At 40.6% G+C, this 20,172-nt stretch overlaps 1 protein-coding gene across 4 annotated transcripts; it reads left to right on the top strand.

Annotated features, from left to right (window-relative positions):
* Nucleotides 1-451: 451 nt before the first annotated feature.
* prdm2b (PR domain containing 2, with ZNF domain b) lies at nucleotides 452-17,052 on the top strand. 4 transcript variants are annotated; one of them, XM_027279200.1, is made up of 9 exons: nucleotides 452-679; nucleotides 2,330-2,392; nucleotides 2,525-2,642; nucleotides 3,651-3,754; nucleotides 4,023-4,175; nucleotides 6,667-6,793; nucleotides 10,136-10,240; nucleotides 10,398-14,890; nucleotides 15,427-17,052. In XM_027279200.1, the coding sequence occupies exons 3-9, from the start codon at nucleotides 2,525-2,527 to the stop codon at nucleotides 15,442-15,444; spliced, it is 5,118 nt and encodes a 1,705-aa protein (XP_027135001.1). In that variant the 5' UTR covers nucleotides 452-679; nucleotides 2,330-2,392; the 3' UTR covers nucleotides 15,445-17,052. The 4 variants fall into 4 exon arrangements, with proteins under 4 accessions (XP_027135001.1, XP_027135002.1, XP_027135003.1 ...); XM_027279201.1 differs by having other exon boundaries at nucleotides 452-720; XM_027279202.1 differs by lacking the exon at nucleotides 452-679 and adding an exon at nucleotides 831-849.
* The last annotated feature ends 3,120 nt before the right edge of the window (nucleotides 17,053-20,172 follow it).

Raw genomic sequence — 20,172 nt, 5'->3', positions numbered from 1 at the left:
ATGTGTTTTGATTGTCTTATCATTTATTTCTTCATATAATACATGTACCCAGGACTCACTAGAAAAGCAGCACCGATAATAAGGGAATTATCCTGGTTAAATAAACTGAAACATGGAGTTTATGAAGCATTTCCAAACATTCCACTTATATTTATTTTGAACTCACTTAAACGACTCAGTTTTAGTTAGTTTTCAATTAGCAGATGTATTAGAATAAGTATAATAAAAGAGCCAAGAAAACAACACAACAGGTTTTATATGAAAAAAAATAAAATATTACAACCAAATAACACCCTTCAGCTTGCATTTGCCTGCTTTTATCTGAGTTCTTAGTTGCTATTCATGGATGCACAGATGGTACCAGCCTACAGGCCCATTATGCTCACAGATGAATCTAAGCAAGGTACTTAATTGGCATGGTTTCATGTGAGGCTGCAGCGTGGACAGGACCTGAGCTCTGCCTGCAAGAGAGGAGACCAGGGCGTCTATAAAAACCTCCTTGCTGAACATTGTTGCCCCATCGCTGACTGTGTGTATGCGTGTGTATGTGTGTGTGCGTATGTGTGTGTGCACGGGTCTGACAGGCTGCCTCTCCCAACTACACTACACCACGATCCGAGTTACAGAAGAGGCTTTCGACTCAAGCCTCCATCCGCCATTTTCAGCAGATTGAAAGCAGGTAGAGCACAAAAATCACAAGTCCCCGGTCAGATAAAGCAGGTAAGTGCGCGTATGAGTAGCCTAGACCCAAAAAGCAGCCTGCGGCAGGCAACAATGAGGGAGAAAAACGCTCCAAACACCTTACTCCGGCCAGCATCGGGAAGAATAAGGAGAGCGGAGCCTACATGGGTAACAATAAACTGCATCCTTGCAGACGCTTGGACGGTTTTCACACATCCGTTCATTTGATTTGTCTTTGTCAACTTTCTGAAAGGCAAAACGCTTTAAAAATCCGTCTTTTACGCACACACACATGCACACACCCACATTGAAATCTCCCCATTTGTTGCTTGAACTTCAGCTAGAAGGGATTTAAAAATGTCTGATCACAACTCCAGCACCAGCGGATTGTACTGAGGGGAAATGAAAATGAACCTAAATGAACCGGCCAGTAAAAAAAAAAAAGAAAGAAAGAAAGAAAAAAGTTGGCATGTATTTTATCTTCTTGTTTTTAAGAGGGCGTTAAAGCTTGAGCAGCACAAATCTGTAGACAATAAGGTTTATTGTCTTAGCTTTGTCATTTATCTGCCTTTGAGATAATATAGCAGCATCATTAAGGCAAGTAGGAGTCGATAATGTCAAAAGATATATGCTGCTGAACTATAAGAAATATGAATTTTTGTGAGTGTGATGTTTGTGTTCAGCCCAACAAAACACATGGGTCAGCTCATTGTGCTCCTGAACAATTGGCTTTTCTGCCAGTTGGGGGGGGCATAACTAACTAAAGCTTAGTAATGTGCTTTTTTTTTTGCCTGTGATGGAGCAATATTTGAAAGATTTGTATTTCCATTGATGCATGAAAGATCAATTAATCAATTAGCTGATCACCTTTAAAAAAAATAGTTTGAGTCATTTTCTAAGCAACAACTACCACTTCTCAAATGTGTGGTCTTTCTTTCTTTCTTTCTTTCTTTCTTTCTTTCTTTCTTTCGTGCCATTGATAATTGAATAATGAATAAATAAATCATGTCTTTGTGCGTGCTGTGAAACCCCAGAGATCATCTGGCAGCCACGACAAAGACATCTCATCCAGAATTGTAAAGATCTGCGCGATTGTACGACCTTTAGCTGTGCATTGTGCTGTGCTGACAAAACAAGCAGTGTGAAGACATCACATGGGCTCTGAAAGATTGTAGAGTAATATATATATTTTCTGACATTTAATAGGTCAATCTTTGTTTTCGTGAAAATAATCTGCAAACTGTGACAGTATTTTTTGAATTGCAGCCCTAATCAGCGTGCATTAATGCAAACTTCAACACACTCTTATTTCTACACTTATTTGCTGTATTTCTGAAACCATTTTTATTACTGGTAACAAGGGAGAGAGGAGTATCTCTGAATTTACTGTCTACCTGTGTTTAAATTATTTGCATGTCACAACTTTCAGTTGCCTGTGTTACGGCACTGAAACAGCACTCTGTTGTCCTGAACTTGGGCAGGCCAGGATTACTATGTAAATGAGTCATAGTTTTTTTTTTTTTAAGCCTGTGTCATGTTTCAGTTTTCTGCAAGAAAAACCCATCACTTGTTGTATTAGAACAGTTGGTCTCACTGAGATGCATGTTTTTTTTGTGTTTTTTTTTAATCACTGTCTTTATATTTACAGTAGATGTGATAACACGTAATGAAGACTTGATGCCCGCTGTCTTGTGGAAACCTACCTGAGCAGGTAAAATATCTGCTTCTTGCAAGGATATTTTCTACTGATGTTCAACGTGTCCTGCATAATATTAGCTGACATATTCACACACCTTGGATACTTTTTTGATAACAAAAAATGTCACTTTTATATGTATTTTAGATGATGGCCATTACTGGAGGGACGGTGGAGACTCTAGAAGAAATTCCAGCTCATGTGTGGAAAGGTTTGCCCGACTCTTTGAGTCTTCGACCTTCTGCTATAAATCAAAGCCGTATTGGTGAGTACACGAGTGTTTCTGTTCTGTTTTAGATAACTGCAACTAACAACATCTTTTCATCTTTTAAGCCCACTGACATGCTGATTTGCATTTCATTGATATACAACTTCCTGCAGCCAGTGATGTTGGTCCACAGTGAGACCAGGCTGTGTTGGAAACCATAGAGCTTCTAACTGAAGACATCTGAGGATGATTTAACAGTAAACAAAGGCTAATTTAAATTCTAGTTATGTGAGGCAGTGTATATAGTCAGACACCCATGCTGTAGACTTTCTCTACCCACGATCACCTTCGAGATATTTGAACATGCACTTTACGCCCAGTAATTGAAAACTACACAAACAAGCCCACATTGATTAATATTCAATAGCTAATTGCTATTTTAATAAACTTGGCAAGATCACTTGATCTTCTTGTTCTCTCAAATGTAACAGCGTTTTGAACTAATGACATTTAATTAGCATGTTTCTATAATCGTTGAAACCTTGACAAACCAATATATATAATTATACTCATCACTTGATCTCCTGTCAAACATAAAGCACACTGGAACATAGTCACCTACTTCTCTTTTCTTTGAAAGTGTCAGATTCAGGCTACCACACTGAACTTCAGACAGACTTCTGCATACTAAGGAAAATATAATGTGTGTGTGTGTGTGTGTGTGTGTGTGTGTGTGTGTGTGTGTCTATATCTATCTATCTATCTATCTATCTATCTATCTATCTATCTGATATTATTATATATATATATATACATGCATACATACATATATACATACTAGTAACTAGTTATTATAAAACTCGTCGTACCAAACCTGAAGATCCATCTTTGAGTTTAAGGGTAGGTTCAAGCTAAACACAGTGCAGAATGTCTCTTTTTGGCCATCACTCTTTAAATATAACTATAATTATACATAAACCTTTACAAATTTCAACATATTTAGTGTTTTAGTGACAGTCCGAAATGTAACGTGTACAGGATGTTTCTTCATATTCTTATTTTCAGGTGTTTGGGCCACTCAGCTCATTCCTAAAGGCAAAAGATTTGGTCCATTTGTTGGAGAGAAGAAAAAAAGGTCCCAGGTGACGAGTAATGTTTACATGTGGGAGGTACGTTACAAGCTGCTCCCTTGGCTTTTTTCCCTAAAATCCTCCCCTATATGTTTGAGGAGTCACGGCATACCTAAAACTAGCCCAACTGCATACCTGTAAAAGTTGTAGAATAAAAAGCCTATGTTGCTACATTGCAATAACATAATGCTCATGATTATGTTTTTATCTCCTACTTGGGCAAAAGTGACCCCGTTCACTGCTCCTGTCCAGGTCTTTTGGAGCCATATAATTTTTATAACATCATCTTTGTACCGCTGTCCTGTAGGTTTATTTCCCAGCACGGGGCTGGATGTGTGTTGACGCCACAGACCCTGTGAAGGGGAACTGGCTGCGATATGTGAACTGGGCACGCTCCAGTGAAGAGCAGAATCTTTTCCCCCTAGAGATTAACAGAGCCATTTACTACAAAGTGTTAAAAGTAAGTGAAACACACATTCATACAGCTTCTAGATGGTACAGCCAAAGGCACATAAACTGAAGTATGGTTAATAAATGGATGAATTAAAACTCCTTGGATTGTTTTAGGATTAAAGGCACTCAGGAATTTTGTAATTAAAAATTAAATTAGATTAGCATATGTGAAAGTCTTTTAAAAAATATATATGCATATGAACTGTTTTAAAATATTCATGTTTGTAAATCATTATGAACACATCTTAGTCAAGTTCAGTTGCAAAATACATCCTCAATAATAAACAGTACCGCCTGTAGTAGCAGTCATGTGCCAATAAAAGTAATTTAAGTGCCTCTCTGACCTGATAAAAGCTGAATGTTATGATTAACATTCCTTAACTATAATCTGTTATGATGTTTTATAATTTGGTATGTCAGTAGTATGACTAATTTTGCAGTTTGCAGAGAGTTATTAATTTAATTATATGTTCATTGTTGAGGTTGTAGTTTGCAGTGGTGTTGAGCTAGACTAAATTATATTTAGTGTTTCTAATATTTACGTACATGAGGGACATAAAATAGAGAGCAGAGCTGTTGTATTGGATCACATCAGATCGTACAGGTGTAGATAACTGTAGTGGCCGTTTTGAAACAAAGTCATAAATCTCAACCTGGTCTATCGACTTGATGCTCTACTTCACGTGGTTTACAAGGACAAAAACTTGTCGTAAACTGCAACAAACTGTATTAAAATGACACAAAACAGAACATCAGCAACTAGAAATATGATCCTAGCTTCATATACATCGACTTTCACATAAATAACATCAGAACATAAATAACATGTCATAACAACATTGTTTTTTACCAAATAAAGGTGTTTGACTTAAGTCACTGGTTATCAAAATATGGCATGTGTACCGCTGGTAGTAGGCAAGCTTTTTCGAGTTGTATGTGGAATACTTCTTGAAGATTACTTTAAAATATATTTTACTACACTATTAACATAAGTTTTGCATTTCCTGTATTAGTTTGTTTCAATATCAGCGTGCTGCGTAGTCCTGTACATCAACATAGAGGGCATACATCCATAATTAATTATGATTTGAAAGCGGAAGTCGTGACTAATACAGTAGGCCTCAAGTGTGGATCAGAAGTACACCTTTCCCACCAAATTCACTCTGGTTCTTGGACTGGTTTCGTTCAGGAAACAATAAATAATCATTTTATCTTTAATAAATCTGCCTCCTGTGTAAACTGTCCATGGTGGAATCGCGCCAAACTTCCCCGCTGTGTGTTTAATGTCTGACTAATATTTTCTGAGGCAGCACACAGTGTAAAAACTTTGAGAAACACTGACTTAAGAGGCTCTTACACTAATGAAGTGCCCAGTGAGTGCATATTAATGATGTATTCACCTCCATAAATCATAACACATATTACATTAACTGCTTTTATTAATGATTAAAAAAAAGTATTGGCATTGTCCGAGGAGATTCAGACCATGAAAGCAAATTTTGTGGCGTTACCCACCTCTAACTTTGAATGTAGGACTTGCAAATGTGTATTTTCATATTATTGTATTAGTATTTTTAGTTGATGTCACTGTTGTTATATTACGAAAAGGTTTTTTCCCTCCTTTTTTTTCATGAATTAAATCAGGTTATTGATGTTTTTTATGTTATTGACAGTGCACTAACACTAACACAGCCAAAGTGATGGAAAATTAAAAAAAATTGGTGGTGCAACATGGCAGACTCCATAGAAGTGGACCTGCTCCCTCTGTAGATATAACAGGCTTATTATATTTTTCTTTTTCATGTGATTATCTATCTACCTACCTATCTATCTATTGTGTATAGGTAGGTAGGTAGGATGTTTGGCAGGAGGATGACTTTATTAATCCCTGGAGGCAAATTAGGTCATCACAGCAGTCCGGTATATTTGAATACAATAGCATAAAATACTGAGGGAGGAAAAAATAAAAATAAAACACAGAATTGGAGAAGGACACTTAAAAAAACACAAGATAAATAGATAGATAGGGTGCAGGTGGCAAGACGATAGTAATAATACTGCTGATATGATGGTAATGTTATTGTTAATAACAGTATATAATAATAAAACAGTAAATATACTTATATTTAAACAATCTGCCAATAAAATACACACTGGACCTTTTTTTTTATTTTATTTAATAGAGCATACATGCATGCATCAGCTTGAAATGATTAACCGAGTTGTGTTGCACCTATTAAAGTTCATGCAAACCTAAAAAGTATCAGACAATAAGGCTGCAGACTGTGGTGAAAACACTGTCAAATACCACCCCCCTTCAGTCAGACAGATAAGATGCACAGTGGCCCAAATATCCACCCACCTACCCCCTTCACACACACACACACACACACACACACACACACACACACACACACACACACACACACACACACACAGTTTGCCTCTCAGCAAGCCGGGCTGTGATTGGTTGCCGACCTCATCTCTCATTGTTGCAGCCTATCGGGCCTGGAGAGGAGCTGCTGGTGTGGTACACTGTGGAAGACAACCCTGAGATAACAGCTGCACTGGAGGAAGAAAGAGCCAGCAGTCTGAACAGGAAAAATTCACCCAGGGCGAAACGAGGTGAGGCCCCCCCCCTCTCTTTCTTTTTCTTTTTCCTTTTTTTTAACTTTACAAACAAAATGACACTTCTGCTCAGAGGCAGGGCTGCTTTAATCTCCGACGAGGAGCTAAATCAAACGGGTCGATGTCTCCTGCAAGTCGAAGTTGTAACTGGGCGAAGCTAGCTAGCTGCAAATGAAGGAAGGCTAGTGCTGGCGTGTGTGTGTGTGTGTGTGTGTGCGTGCTTATGTGTGTGTGTAGCTTTTCTCTACTTTCACACCCGAGCTCAAACTCAACATTTTAGCTCCATGTAAGCACCGAGCAGCCGACGCGTTTTGGCCTCAGACGCGCAGGTTTGCTGTTTTAAAACGAGCGTGTGAGCAACTTTTTCCGCAGCTTTTTTTCTTTCCTCCTCCGGGTCCTGTCGGTGTCGAGGATGTGACCTTCCTTTGAGTTCCCAGAGCATGAAAGCCATCCATCGCCTCTCGACTTGATGATGGGCCTAGCAGGTTAGGCTAAGCTACGAGCCAGCTTCCTTATACAACTGCAGGCTAAATTAGAGCGTTAGGTGTTGGATAACAACCCAAAATACAGCTGCTGTGTCCCATCTATCGGAGGGTTTTTTAAATGTATCTTTCATACGTCGTCCCGGGTCCAGAATAACCAGTTCATCGAGTTGTCAGACTTGTGTGTGTGTATATGTGTGTGTGTGTTGCATGCTAAGCGTGGAGGCTAACGAGGAGGCTAAGGTCTGCACGCACCAACCTGCACGGACGCATCTCCGTGTGCACGAGCAGATGGCAAACTGCATGCAGCACATTTATTAATAATAAAAATAATAATAATAATAATAATAATAGAAACTGATCATATCCATGTAAAGGAAACACGGTTAACACACGGGCAGACATTAGAAGAGATCCGACCACTCTTATAAATAATAATAATAATAATAATAATAATAATAATAATAATAATCCTGGTTTGATAGCATTATGGTCCAAGCAGCCAGAATAAAACTAATTAAAAAAAGACACTTTTCAGTGGATTACTTCCACAATAAATTCATACAGCCTCTGGATCACACAGCCAAAAGGCACATGGACTGAAGTGTGGTTAATAAATGGATAGTTTTTAGTGTTAAGGAAGCTGAGAAAATTTAGATTAGTACGTTTAAAAGTATTTTCACTAATAAATATGCAAAAGAAATCTCTTTTTTTTCCCATTACAAACACCTCTCAGGCAAGTTCAGTAATAGTCATGTGCTAATAAAGGTCATGTAAGTGTACCTCGCTGACTTATTCCTTATTCCTGAACTATAATCTTTATTAGGATATTTTATAATTTATAACCATCTTTGTAGTCAGTATGTCAATAGTAGGACTACTTTTTCCAGTTTTGATTGACACTGTCAGTTATTAATGTAACTATACGTTTATTATTGAGGTCATAATATTAGAAAGCAGAGCATTGTACTTTAATTAATTACACATTCATACCGCCTCTAGATCTGAAGTATAGTTAATAAATGGATGAATTTAAAAGTCTTTGGATTGTTTTTAGGAAGCACTGAGAAAATACAATTCAGATGAGCACATGTGAAAGCTTATTTCAAAGATATAAGTCCTATTTGTGAATCGTTAGAAACACCTCTCAGTCAAACTCCAAAAATAAACGTATTGAGCAAACTAAAGTTCCTGTGCTCAGCCTGTCGTAGCGGCAGGGTGCTAATGAAAGTCGTGTATGTGTGTGGCGGTTGATTTTCCTCAAACATATTGTTAAATGAAAACATCTGACCTCTGAAACTCAAACGTACTAAAGCAAAGGATAAAAGATACGATCCATGGTATTTGTATGAACTTTGGACACGTTTTGGATCCTGCGTGTAATTTAATGCTTGACCACAAACAAGAGGGCAAATTGATATTAAGTGTACATATTCTGTGTGTGTGTGTGTGCGTGTGTGTGTGTGTGTGTGTGTGTGTGTGCTGTCTGATCTTATCGGTTGTGGGATGTTTTTGATGGTTCTCGTTTCACTTGTGTGTCTTAAATATCTGTCAGGAAAGATAAAGGGACATTGTGTAGTGTGCGTGCTGTAACGTATGGTAAAGAAATCCTTGCAGAATTATTGTAATGTACTGCCACAAGCACGATACAATAAACCTGTATAAATATGTCATATGGATGCTTGCTGATGTAATTTAAAGCCGCTGTTCAATCTGTCCGCGTAACTCCTGAAATGTCATTAGAAAACAGATTTTATCTTTAAACATTTCCGTCCTAAGTTGTGGATTCTTGTTTTTTTTAAAAGTAGGGCTTGTCATTTCTTGTAAGAAGAGCCTGTTTTTAATTTTCTGTGTGACGCTACAGGCACATTATCTCTATACTGCAGTGTGGTGGCTGTTGGCAGCCCTGCGCTCTGCTGCAAAGTCAGCCTCGATGAAGTTGGCTTACCTATCTTCATAATGTCAAACACCATGCATGTTAAAAACTGATGTATGCCAGAGTTGGTGTGCTTTCGCAATGACTGCTGGATTAAAAAAAAAAAAACTTATTTAAAAGATGCTAGCAGAGTTGTTAGTGTGGGTGTCTGTGCTGCTGCTGTAGATTCAACAGACCATGCTGGTCAGATGACTGACCTGCAGCATGTGTTCCTCTGGTATGAATTAGGCTTTGTAGGCCAGGTCAGGTGACCTTGTTGACACACACTCAATGATGAGGAGGTGCCAGGGAAGGCTCAGGGTCAGACATGGCTTGGAAATTTAAAATAGTGTCATGGTAAGCATAGCCTGGCACTCACTCACTTTATCTTATTTATCAATTACGGATGAACGAGAGCTCCGAATTATGAATGCGGCGTGAGGTTGACTCATACGTTTTTCCTTTCAAAGCGGTCGCGTGTCTCCTTGCTGGGTTTTTATACTTATTTCTGGTGGCAACCCAGAGTTTGATGTGGTAATTTGAGCAATGTGAGGTGAAAAAGTTAAATTATTTAAGTTAAATGGGACTATTAATTATCAAGAAACAATCATATCTGTTGAAGTCTGAAGTCACGTTATGAAACTTGCATCCCTCCAGGCTTATTATTTATTACTGGAGTTTGTTTGCCAACTATTTGGACAAAAATGTGATTTTAAAAAAACAAAACAAAAACAATTCTCATATTTTGTTATTGTTAATAGATCTAATTGTCATTTTTACTGGTCCACTGGAGGGAGAATCCGCTCATGAAATATCCTGTTAATGAGGGGAAAACCGAAACGTGTTAGGATATTATATTATCAGTTTTCTACACTTGATATTTGAAACTGTGTTTGCTTTTGTTCAAGACTGATGCAAAGTGATGTGTGTTTGTACTTGCAGCCAGAAGGAAGCTGCTGGAGAAAGCCAGACAGGCTGGTTTGGGTGGATTCAAGAAGACTAGTGTAAGCATACTTACTGTCAAGGAGATGTGGGATGGGGAGGAAGGTAAGTAGTTCTTCTTCTTCTTCTTGATAATCAGCCTGTTTCCATTTTTCATTCACCATTTCATTGAATATTTCTATATATTTTTAATAGTGTTAACTAAAATTCCTCAAATAGTTTGAAAGAACAGAACTTGACCCTCCTGATAAATTGTTTGCAGGTCTGAGGGAGGAGGATGAGAGGCCATTAGCCTCACAGGAACTCCAGGAAGCCCGTCCCATGGGAAGCACTGACCATAGAGAAGACATGTCAGCAGTCATGACAGGCAGGGGAAATGGGGAAGAGGAGGAGGAAGACGAAGAAGAGGAGGAAGAGGATGATTTGGAGGAACCGAGTGAAGTACAGCAGCAAACTGCTCAGTGTTCAGCTGCGACTGTTCCCAGTCAAAAAAGTAAGCAGCCCGGCCTGTCGCTGACCTGCGGGGAAGAAAGCCATAAAGATTCACAGGTAAAGTCGGAGTCTTCCTCTCTTGAAGGGCAAGAACCAGAGGTTGATCCTGATCTTGACCTTGACCCCGACCCCGATGGTGACCTTGAGGTTGATCCCCACGGAGAGTCCTATCCCTGTCAGCACTGTGAGCGCCACTTCTCCACTAGGCAGGGTCTGGAACGTCACAATCACATTCATGCCATCACTAACCAGCAAACTCAACTGTTCAAGTGCCGGTACTGCAGTAAATCCTTCGGCTCACAGGTGGGGCGGCGGCGGCACGAGAGGAGGCACGAGAGCGGGCCTAAGAAAAGGCCTGGCTCTCTGGCCGGTACTGCCAGTCTACTCAGTCCTGTGGTGCAGACTGACGCCTCAAGTCCCGACTGCACCAGCCCAAGTAGTCACTATATAGCCATTGGCTCCCAGTTTACAGGAGGATCTCTGCACAACTCTGAGGTGCAGAGAAAGGAGTTGGGGCCTCATGCTGACCGTCCCTATATACTAGATGAAAATGGGGAGTCTAAGGAACTCCACCCCTGCAAGTACTGTAATAAAGCATTTGGCACACACACCAACATGCGCAGACACCAACGCAGAATACACGAGCGGCACTTGTTACCAAAGGGAGTCCGCAGGAAAGGCATGCTGCTGCAAGAGGCATCAGTGAAGCAACAGCAGCAGCCCGATGAGTCGCCCAGCACCAGCCCTCCGACCGTCTACGTGCCCAGCGCGGACACGGAAGATGAGGCGGACAGGGACGATTACACCGTCGATATATCCAAAAACATTTCAGAGAATTTGAGCTTCTACATTGACGGAAAGATTGTGTCCACCAGTTCGGTGAGCACCTGTGAGGTAATAGAGGTGGACTCCAGATCTGCAGCTCTGTTCGGTCTGGACACAGTGATCATCAGCCCAAATCAGATCAGTCAGGCACTGAAGGTGGAGGCGAGAACAAGTGCTGCAAAGCAAGCCTCTACCATCGGCCAGCCAGCAGGAAAAAGAAGAACGTCTACGCCTCCACTTGTTCCCAGCCTTAAAGTGGAGACCGAAACAGCATCTTCATCGTCTTCATCCTCCTCTACATCTTCCTCGTCCAACTTGTTAGTTGGAGGGCTGTTCCAACAAGCTGCAGATTCATCAGCATTTCAACGAGAGAAAACCGTTTATCTTTCACCTAAGCTCAAACAGCTCCTTCAGACACAAGACATTCAGAAATCAGCCATTACCCTGATAACAGAAAGCCATAGACTGGCCTCGCCGCTGTCAGTCACACCGCTGCCAGGAGCATCGGGCAGGTTTAAAAGAAGAACAGCCTCTCCTCCGTCTTCTCCCCAGCTCAGCCCTGCATGTAAAACAGAGAGCTGTAAAGCTGAGGTGGTGAGCTCATACGCCCTTAAGGTGCCAAAGCTGGAAAACCGCAGCGTGTCACCTCTTGGGAGCCTACATGACAAGGAAGATTCAGACAGCCAGAGCCTTTCTGGAAATAATACGCATGGCCAAACGTCTTCCAATAGCGGCGGAAACTCCTGTAATCAGCAGCCCTTGGATCTGTCAAACTCTGTCAGTAGGAAGTGTGACAGCTTGAACAAGGTGCACGGGGATTCAGCTCTTGATTTAAGCTTGCATCGGAAGAGCAGTATTGAGCCTGAGTTAAAGGGAAGTCCAGCACCACAGCCACTGACAAAAAAGAAAAAGCCTAACACTAGCATGCTTGAAAAGGTGCTAATGAATGAGTATGTAGGTCTAGGAGAAGAGGGCCCTGCGGTGTTGGCAAACTTAAGTTGTTTTCATTCTCGCTCTCCAAACGTTGCATCAGAGTCGGCCCACCCCTCTCCGCCTTCTTTGACCCCTGTCACCATGAACCCTTCTTCCCCCAGTGCCTCTAGTGTGACATCCCCCACACCGCCTCCGCCTGTACTACCTACCATCCCTTCTCCGCCAACTATGCCTAGCTCTCCTCTTTCTCAGCCTTCAGACTCTGCTGCACTGAGACCTCTTCCTGTCCTCTCGCCAAAAATGTCTCCAAGATCAATGGAACACAAGTCACTGTCAGACTCCGAGGAGATTTTGTCAGCTGAAGAAAATGGAGAGGAGGAAGAGAGCCATAACCCTGAGCCACTGGACTCCCCGAAGACTTCCCTTGAAGATCCCCTTAATTTTTCAGTGACATCAAGCCCCCCTGAGTCGGTGTCGGTAGATCTGCCCACTGCAGGAGATGTTTCTCTGACTGCAACTTGCAGCAGTCTGCTAAATGGCAAAATGAACCAAAATCTTGAGTCTGTAACAAAGAAATCTCCTGCTGCTCTTTCCTCGCAGCCAGAATCCTCATCTTCCTCATCATCTCCTCCTCCTACATCACACGATCCACCTCCATCAGTGGTTTCCCACCCTCAGATTAAGATAAAGGAAGAGCCTCAGCACTGCGTAGACGAGTTGTCAGTCATGAATCATGCACCTCAGGATAGTGTTGAGTCTACACCTCACCCGTCTGCCCCCGATAAACCGTCTGATAAAACCTCTGAGGCCGAGGACATGGACTCGTCATACTGCAAGACCTTTGTGTGTAACGTCTGCGAGGATCCGTTCAACTCCATCAAAGAGCTCAGTGGACATATCACAGAGCATGCTGCTGACTGGCCCTTCAAGTGTGAATTCTGTGTGCAGCTGTTTGGTGACGCCCCGGCCCTGCTGACTCACCGGACAACACTACATGGAGTCGGCAGGATCTTTGTGTGCTCCGTTTGTTCCAAGGAGTTTGCGTTTCTCTGTAACCTCCAGCAGCACCAAAAGGATCTGCATCCAAACGAGACGTGTTCGCACACGACCGTAGAAAGCGGCAAGCTTAGGCCGCAAAACTACACAGATCCATCCAGAGCCAAAGAGGAGAGCAGTCCCTCATCACCAGCACCAGAGATGACTGATGAAGCTGCTCCACACAATGACTCTGATTTAGCAAAAGAAGAGCCTGATCTTAATGGTAATCATGCAGAGGAGGGGGCAGAGGACCCCAATGAGGAGCTGTACACTACAATAAAGATCATGGCCTCAGAAGGAGCGAAGCCTAAAGGCCCAGATGTGCGTCTTGGCATTAATCAACACTACCCCAGTTATAAACCACCCCCTTTTCCTTATCATAGCCGTTCCCATGCTGCATCTGTGGCCTCCGCTACCAACTTTACCACCCACAACATACCACAAACGTTCAGCACTGCCATTCGCTGCACCAAGTGTGGCAACAGTTTTGACAACATGCCCGAACTGCACCAGCACATCTTGGCCTGTGCCAACGCTAGCGATAAGAAGCGATACACTCCCAAGAAAAACCCCATCCCCCTCAAGCAAATAGTGAAGAGTCCGAACGGTGTGGTGTCACCCTCAGCAGCCACTGCAGGCCAGAGTGCTTTCCGTAGAATGGGTCAGCCAAAGAGACTTAACTTTAATCAAGATACTGGTAAAACAAAAATGAGCGCCCTGAGTAAGAAGAAAAACCAGCTGGTCCAGAAGGCGATTTCACAGAAGAATAAAGCTGCCACTTTTGCAAAGAAGGGTACCGTTAAAGTAGAAGAAGAGCTGCCCTCAAACGTTTGCCCCCACTGCAGTCGGGAGTTTACTTATCCTGCAAGTCTCAGTAAACACATGGTGTTCAGCTGTCCCATGAAGCCTGTTGTTAAAAAGGGCAGAAAAGGTCTTGCAGAGGTGAAAAAAGAGGATAGAAACACAAATCTTAGGAAGAAGGCTTTAGACTATGACATACAGCAGAGAGAGACAGAGCAAAAACCTCTGGGAAAGACCAGAGCTCGTAGCTCTGGTGCATCAGACCCTGAACCCTCCCAGCCAAGCAAAGGAAAAACGGCTGCTACACTGGGCCGACTAAAGAGGCCCGCCTCGTTCCCAGCACCAGTTTCTGTTAGCAAAAAAACTAAGAAGGGCCATGTTCAGTCTCTACCTCCCACCCCGTCAGCCCTGGACACTCCCAGTGACACTGCACAACAACGGCCTGCCATCAGAATGCAGCGTATGGGCAAGGAGGCAGCACCCAAGAGATTAGCAGAGGCCAAATCACCGCCATCACAACAGCTGAAGAAAGAGGAGCGCTTCTCCCTTCGAACGAGGGACAGAGTAGGTGGTCCAGTCACCAGGAGCTTACAAATGGCCAACGCCGCTCCTTCTGCTGAGGTGAAAACTGAGGATCCACCAATTCAAGAGCCAAAAGAGACTCAGGTGAGACATTATCCAGTGTTTGTTGCTTTGTTTCTCTTGTTTGCCAGGCATGTTGCAGATTTATCAACGTAATTGCTAAAGTATCAACATTACAGTTTATCCACCAAAGAGTGCACACAACTTTTTTTTATTTTTTAACTGCAAATTGTCCTGCTTAGTTTCTATCTTGGGCACAATTCTTTAAAAACAAGTAGGCACATTTGAAAATGTTGATTATTGTAATTATTTATGTTGAGGAAAAATGGATTCATACTTAAATAAACAATAAAAAACACTGGAAAATTAAAGAAATGCTTAGCAACAAAGCTAAAAGCCTCATGAAAAGTTAACATTTCGGATAGACACATGGATTTCCCATGACGATAACACGTACAGTATGTGTCTGTATTATTTAATTGTTGTTTTATTTTGAAAAACCTTTTGACCACTAAATTTGTGGCATTTTTCGCCATTTTTAATGTGAATTAATTAATCGATTAATTTATGAATCGGTGCATCTCTACATTGCTCATCACTTTGTGTCTCGTTCGTTACAGGAGGTGCTGATGAAGTGAGCCACGTGGACATTGTTGAGCTCTTCAGTCCTGAGAATACGGTGCTCACCTCTCAGGCAATGCTCTGGACTAATCAAGGCACTGACAGCACTGAGGTTAATCTTTTGTGGTGGGCTCGTTCACTCAAAACAAGTGAAGTCTGCTTATCTCGACTGCCTTTTGCTGGATTTGAGGAGGGAACTCTCTTTTATCTTCCATCAATGTAATAAACTGAACTGAGCCTCGATTTTAGCCAGCCTTGCAAAAAAAAGAAGAAAAAAGAATCTGTAAATGACAATGAGTTAATATATACAAAAACGAGTCATTACTTGACCCAAAACAGTAACATTAGGGCTCCAATATGTTGGGAAGCTGATATATTGCAAATGGCAATCACGTATCAGTTAGGGTTAGGGAAACTTGTTTATTCTTTCGTTCCATATTTTCCCCATTTGGTTGTTTAGATTTTTGGATGTTTCCAGAGTCTCTTAATGCATGTGCTGAATAGAGTATAAACTAGATTAAGCCAATTTCCATGTCTCTCCCAATGGGCACCTACTTTAGTTTATACATGATTTGCAAAGTATGTATGTTTGATTTAAATTTCTGTAGTCATTATATTGTAGAATATATCTTATTGGCATATTTTTGTTTGGGTAACAAAAATGAAAATGGCAGTTGTTTACTGCAACAATTGGTCCTCAGGAACACTGTATATGTATGTGGTAAGTATGCGTATGGTTATGATTGGATGTGAGGCCTGACAGCTATTCCTTTGGTCTAAATCTCAAGTATGTCTCATGTTTTTACTTGCTTTCTCAGACTCTTTTTTTTTTTTTCATTTATCTGATGATTAGCAGGTAATTCCAGCTGTTAAATGATGGCAATTATGTTGTAGTCTCCTTTTTAAAATGATGTCCGTCATGACAAATGATTTTTAATATCACTCATTCAGCCCAGTGTTCCCACAGCACTTTAAAACAAACTGCCAAAATTTCTAGCTTGATCATTGAGATTGGTTTAATTAAATGGTGAATAATGGAATGTATTCTGGTCTGTTGCACTTTGCAGACACTGGTAAATTTGTTCAAATCATTCAGACAGATGCAGACTTTCTGCTTACAAATCTCTAAATTGCTTGTCTCCGTTAAGTATTTTGATGTTTAAATGACACATGAACCAACTTTTATATGCTAACTGCATGATAATGACTCAAATCCTCAAACGAATGAAGCCGCAGCGTTTTGTATTTTTTTTTGTTGTTGTTTTTGTCCGTTATAAGTGGACGTATGAAAAGTTGTTTCATGTGTCGTTTTATTTCATGAGTCATGCCACACTAATGTAACTGAAACGCTTCTTCATTTTTAGTTTAAAGTTCCCCATTTTTCACTCTACCCAGTTGTATGACGGAGATAGCAGCCAGTGCTTAAACGCTTGTAGCATGTTACAGGAAAGTAAATTGAACAATATGATTTGAAGCTAATTTATATTTCCACGAGAAATCTTCATGTTTTGCCTTTCAGCATCAAGATTATGTATTTAAGGATGAACAAAGACAAAAAAATCCCAAATGACCTCAAGTAAAACATTGCTGTAATTGACATAATAAAAAAAAAGTTTTTCAATTTGTGTAAAGCGTTTATTGTTTTTTGGCTTACAAGGTTCCCTCTTACTCCCACCTCTGCAGTATGTGGCTATAAAGAGAGGGGATAGAAATTGAATGTGAGGAAATGGTCTAACACTGATCAAACTCGACATCATAAGACTATTTGCACCCGTTTAAATTTCTATCCTCAATCGAAAGAGTTTTCAAGATTCAAGCCATGTATTTCTACATTATTATAGTTAACTAGTTACATAAACATCAAGAGTTATTTTGTGGATGTAGAGAGAGATTGCAGTGAGCTGGGTCTGACTCCTTGTAGGCTTTTTTTAATCTGAGACCTTTTTTAATGTAGTAGATGCCCCTTCCATTACGGCTGTAATAAAGTTTTCCACATTATGTTTTCCGTTTGCCTTCTCCACTTACAGCCCCCAAGGGACCGGCCTGATTATCAAAAAAAGGAATTTTAGTTTCCATTTTATTTGAATTTGATAGTACATACTTCTTGACATAAATCAGATTTGAAGTCGCTGTCTTTGCTCTGCAGGTCAGCAAGCTTTTACTCGGAGGCCACGGCCATCGTTGGCTTGCTAGTCGCTGCGAGATCTGTATCTATTTTGGGAGCAGAGTGCTTGTCAGGGAGGTTGATATGTGAGTCACACAGTACCTTAAATTCTTACCTCTGCTGTGTAGCTTCACTTTATGTAGCTTAACATGGAAAAGGAAGAAAACTGTGTAAGAGTAGTTTGTTACTTAGATCTGCTTTCAGACCTATGTGACATTTAAAGCTGCAGTTTTTAAGACATCAAGTCGATTATACTTTGAACAACAATCGTGTTTTTTTGTCATGAGCCTGGCTTCCTCTCATCTTCCTATTTCCTTGCTAAGCAGCATATTGTAGCTAAAGTGTTACTGCTTTATCTTTAGTTTATCATTGGCCAAAGTTATGCATAAGGTCACTCATATATTACAGTCATAAATCACAGTAGGACAAATGTCACAAGGGCAATGGAAAAAAAAGAACTTGTTCTGTATTGTCCACACAACCTAATTATTCATAATACAGTGTGCTGTACTTTTGTGATACTCTGTGGCAGCAACACATTTAATGTGTTTTTCATTAAGAGGATAAAGCACAAAACCAGACAAGAACATAAATAGAAACCTACAAATGTAAAAAAAAACTTTATCAACAAGCCAACCAACATAAGTACATATTCAGAAGCAAATTGGATTAAAAAACAAAACAAAATCCTAATTCCCAAAGTTATGACAGTACAAACTTGGCTACAGAAACTTTCAAGATGTTTTTAGTATAATTTATGTGTGAAATAAATCCCTCCAAATAAAGTAATGTTTGAGGAACTTGAGAATTGATTCATAGTCATGACTCCCGCTATAGCAGCTTTGAAAATTAAACCTTACAAAATAATGAGTTTAGTAATAAAACTGTTTCTTGAACATCACCCAGTATTAAGACTGAAAAGTGGTTTATTAGCTTGGGTGGATAGACTGAACCATCTCTGAATTCCTGATGGCGCGTTTGTCATCATGAACACCATCATGAACAGTCTCATCTGGCCTGTGTTTGTCTGCTGAGATTATTTTTGTCCAGACCCCATCCATCATAATCACATACATTAATGAGCTATCAAACCCACTGGACAGACGGTGTGTAACAGAAACGTGCCTCTGGCATTGGAAACAAACTCAAAAGAGCCGGGATGTCTTGTGGTCTGGATCCTCACATAACACATGGGGATATCATGTTGATGGATGGGGTTATGAATTAAATGCAATCTGTATGTTGGATTTGATCCACAGGCCAGATTTTTCTTTATTCAGTGGGATGGAGAGATGTGTTTATTTGCCCCTGTGCCATGACAGTATAGTTTATGGCTGGATGTAGTTTATGGGTGTGTGTGTGTGCGGGGTTGGGCGCTTGGAAGAGTGCTGCACTATACTCATGCTGTCAGTGTGAAATATCACTGCACTCTCTCTTGATTGCTGTGTACGGTGCTTCTGCCCTATTCATAAAAATGCAATTCCATGCAGCTCTGTGCCAGGCTTGATGAAGTAAACTACGATACACCAGAGAGACATGTATAAGACTGACGCTGCTTCAGGCAATTGGCACTCATTTACCACATGCAGGAGGTTCACGACAAACATCCTGTCCATTAAAGCTGGTAAGCAGTAACAAAATATTCCACCAAATAGCTTGATGTCAGTAATGTAACTGTACATTATGATACCTCTGTGTCTCCATACCTTATTTGTCTTCAGATCTGGTGATATTATATGATATAGCTATAATATAATTATATATAACTAGAGACTACAAGTCAAGAGTATGTTTAGATATGTTCTGTTGAACCTGCAGCCACACCCAGGTCTGCAGACCACTGCAGAGGGATGAACAAACAAAGTGTGGGGGTTCTGTCTACATAATATGAGCATAATATGCATAAATATGTTTTCATTAGTGTGTAATCACCTAAAAATAAGAATTGTTATGTTGCCTTTTATATCTACAGACTGCCATGTTTCTACAGTAGCCCAGAACAAACTAATTAAACACTATATTCCACTATATTTCTTTCCTTCATGCTAGGAAGAAGAGGACAAAGTGAGGGGGTTGCAATCAGCAACTACACAACTAGATGCCACAAAATTAAAACACACTGGAGCTTCAGACCGCTGGTGGTGGAGCAAAACCAAGAGCAAGATTTTCAGGTGGTGTTAAGTTACTCTGTAATCTAAATAAAGCATTTGGAACTCATTGGAATAGCTAATAGCTCGAGGTTATTCTGAGATGCACAGAGAGACAGAGGTGCTTTGTGCTAAATGCTTATGTCAGTACGCGAACATGCTCACAGTGGTATAATGTTTACTATGTGCACCATGTGATGTGCTGATTACACAGAGACTGTTGAATGGTGATATTATTCATTTTTATTACTAGTTAATCTGCTTTTTTTTCCCAGGGTAACTGTTGTGTTGCAGTGTCGATAAAAATGGTGAAATATGCTCATCACAAATCCCCAATGTCTATAATTTGTCTTTCATTTTTCTTTCTCTTACTAACAAAAAGATCTTGTTGAACATGAGGAATCTGGATCAGACTGCATTGCAGGTTTTAAGCT

This window comes from Larimichthys crocea, chromosome VI (assembly GCF_000972845.2).
Source record: "Larimichthys crocea isolate SSNF chromosome VI, L_crocea_2.0, whole genome shotgun sequence".
Classification (NCBI taxonomy): Eukaryota; Metazoa; Chordata; class Actinopteri; family Sciaenidae; genus Larimichthys; species Larimichthys crocea.
Note: the sequence above shows the minus strand (reverse complement) of the source record. Positions and strands in the feature narration are given on the sequence as shown.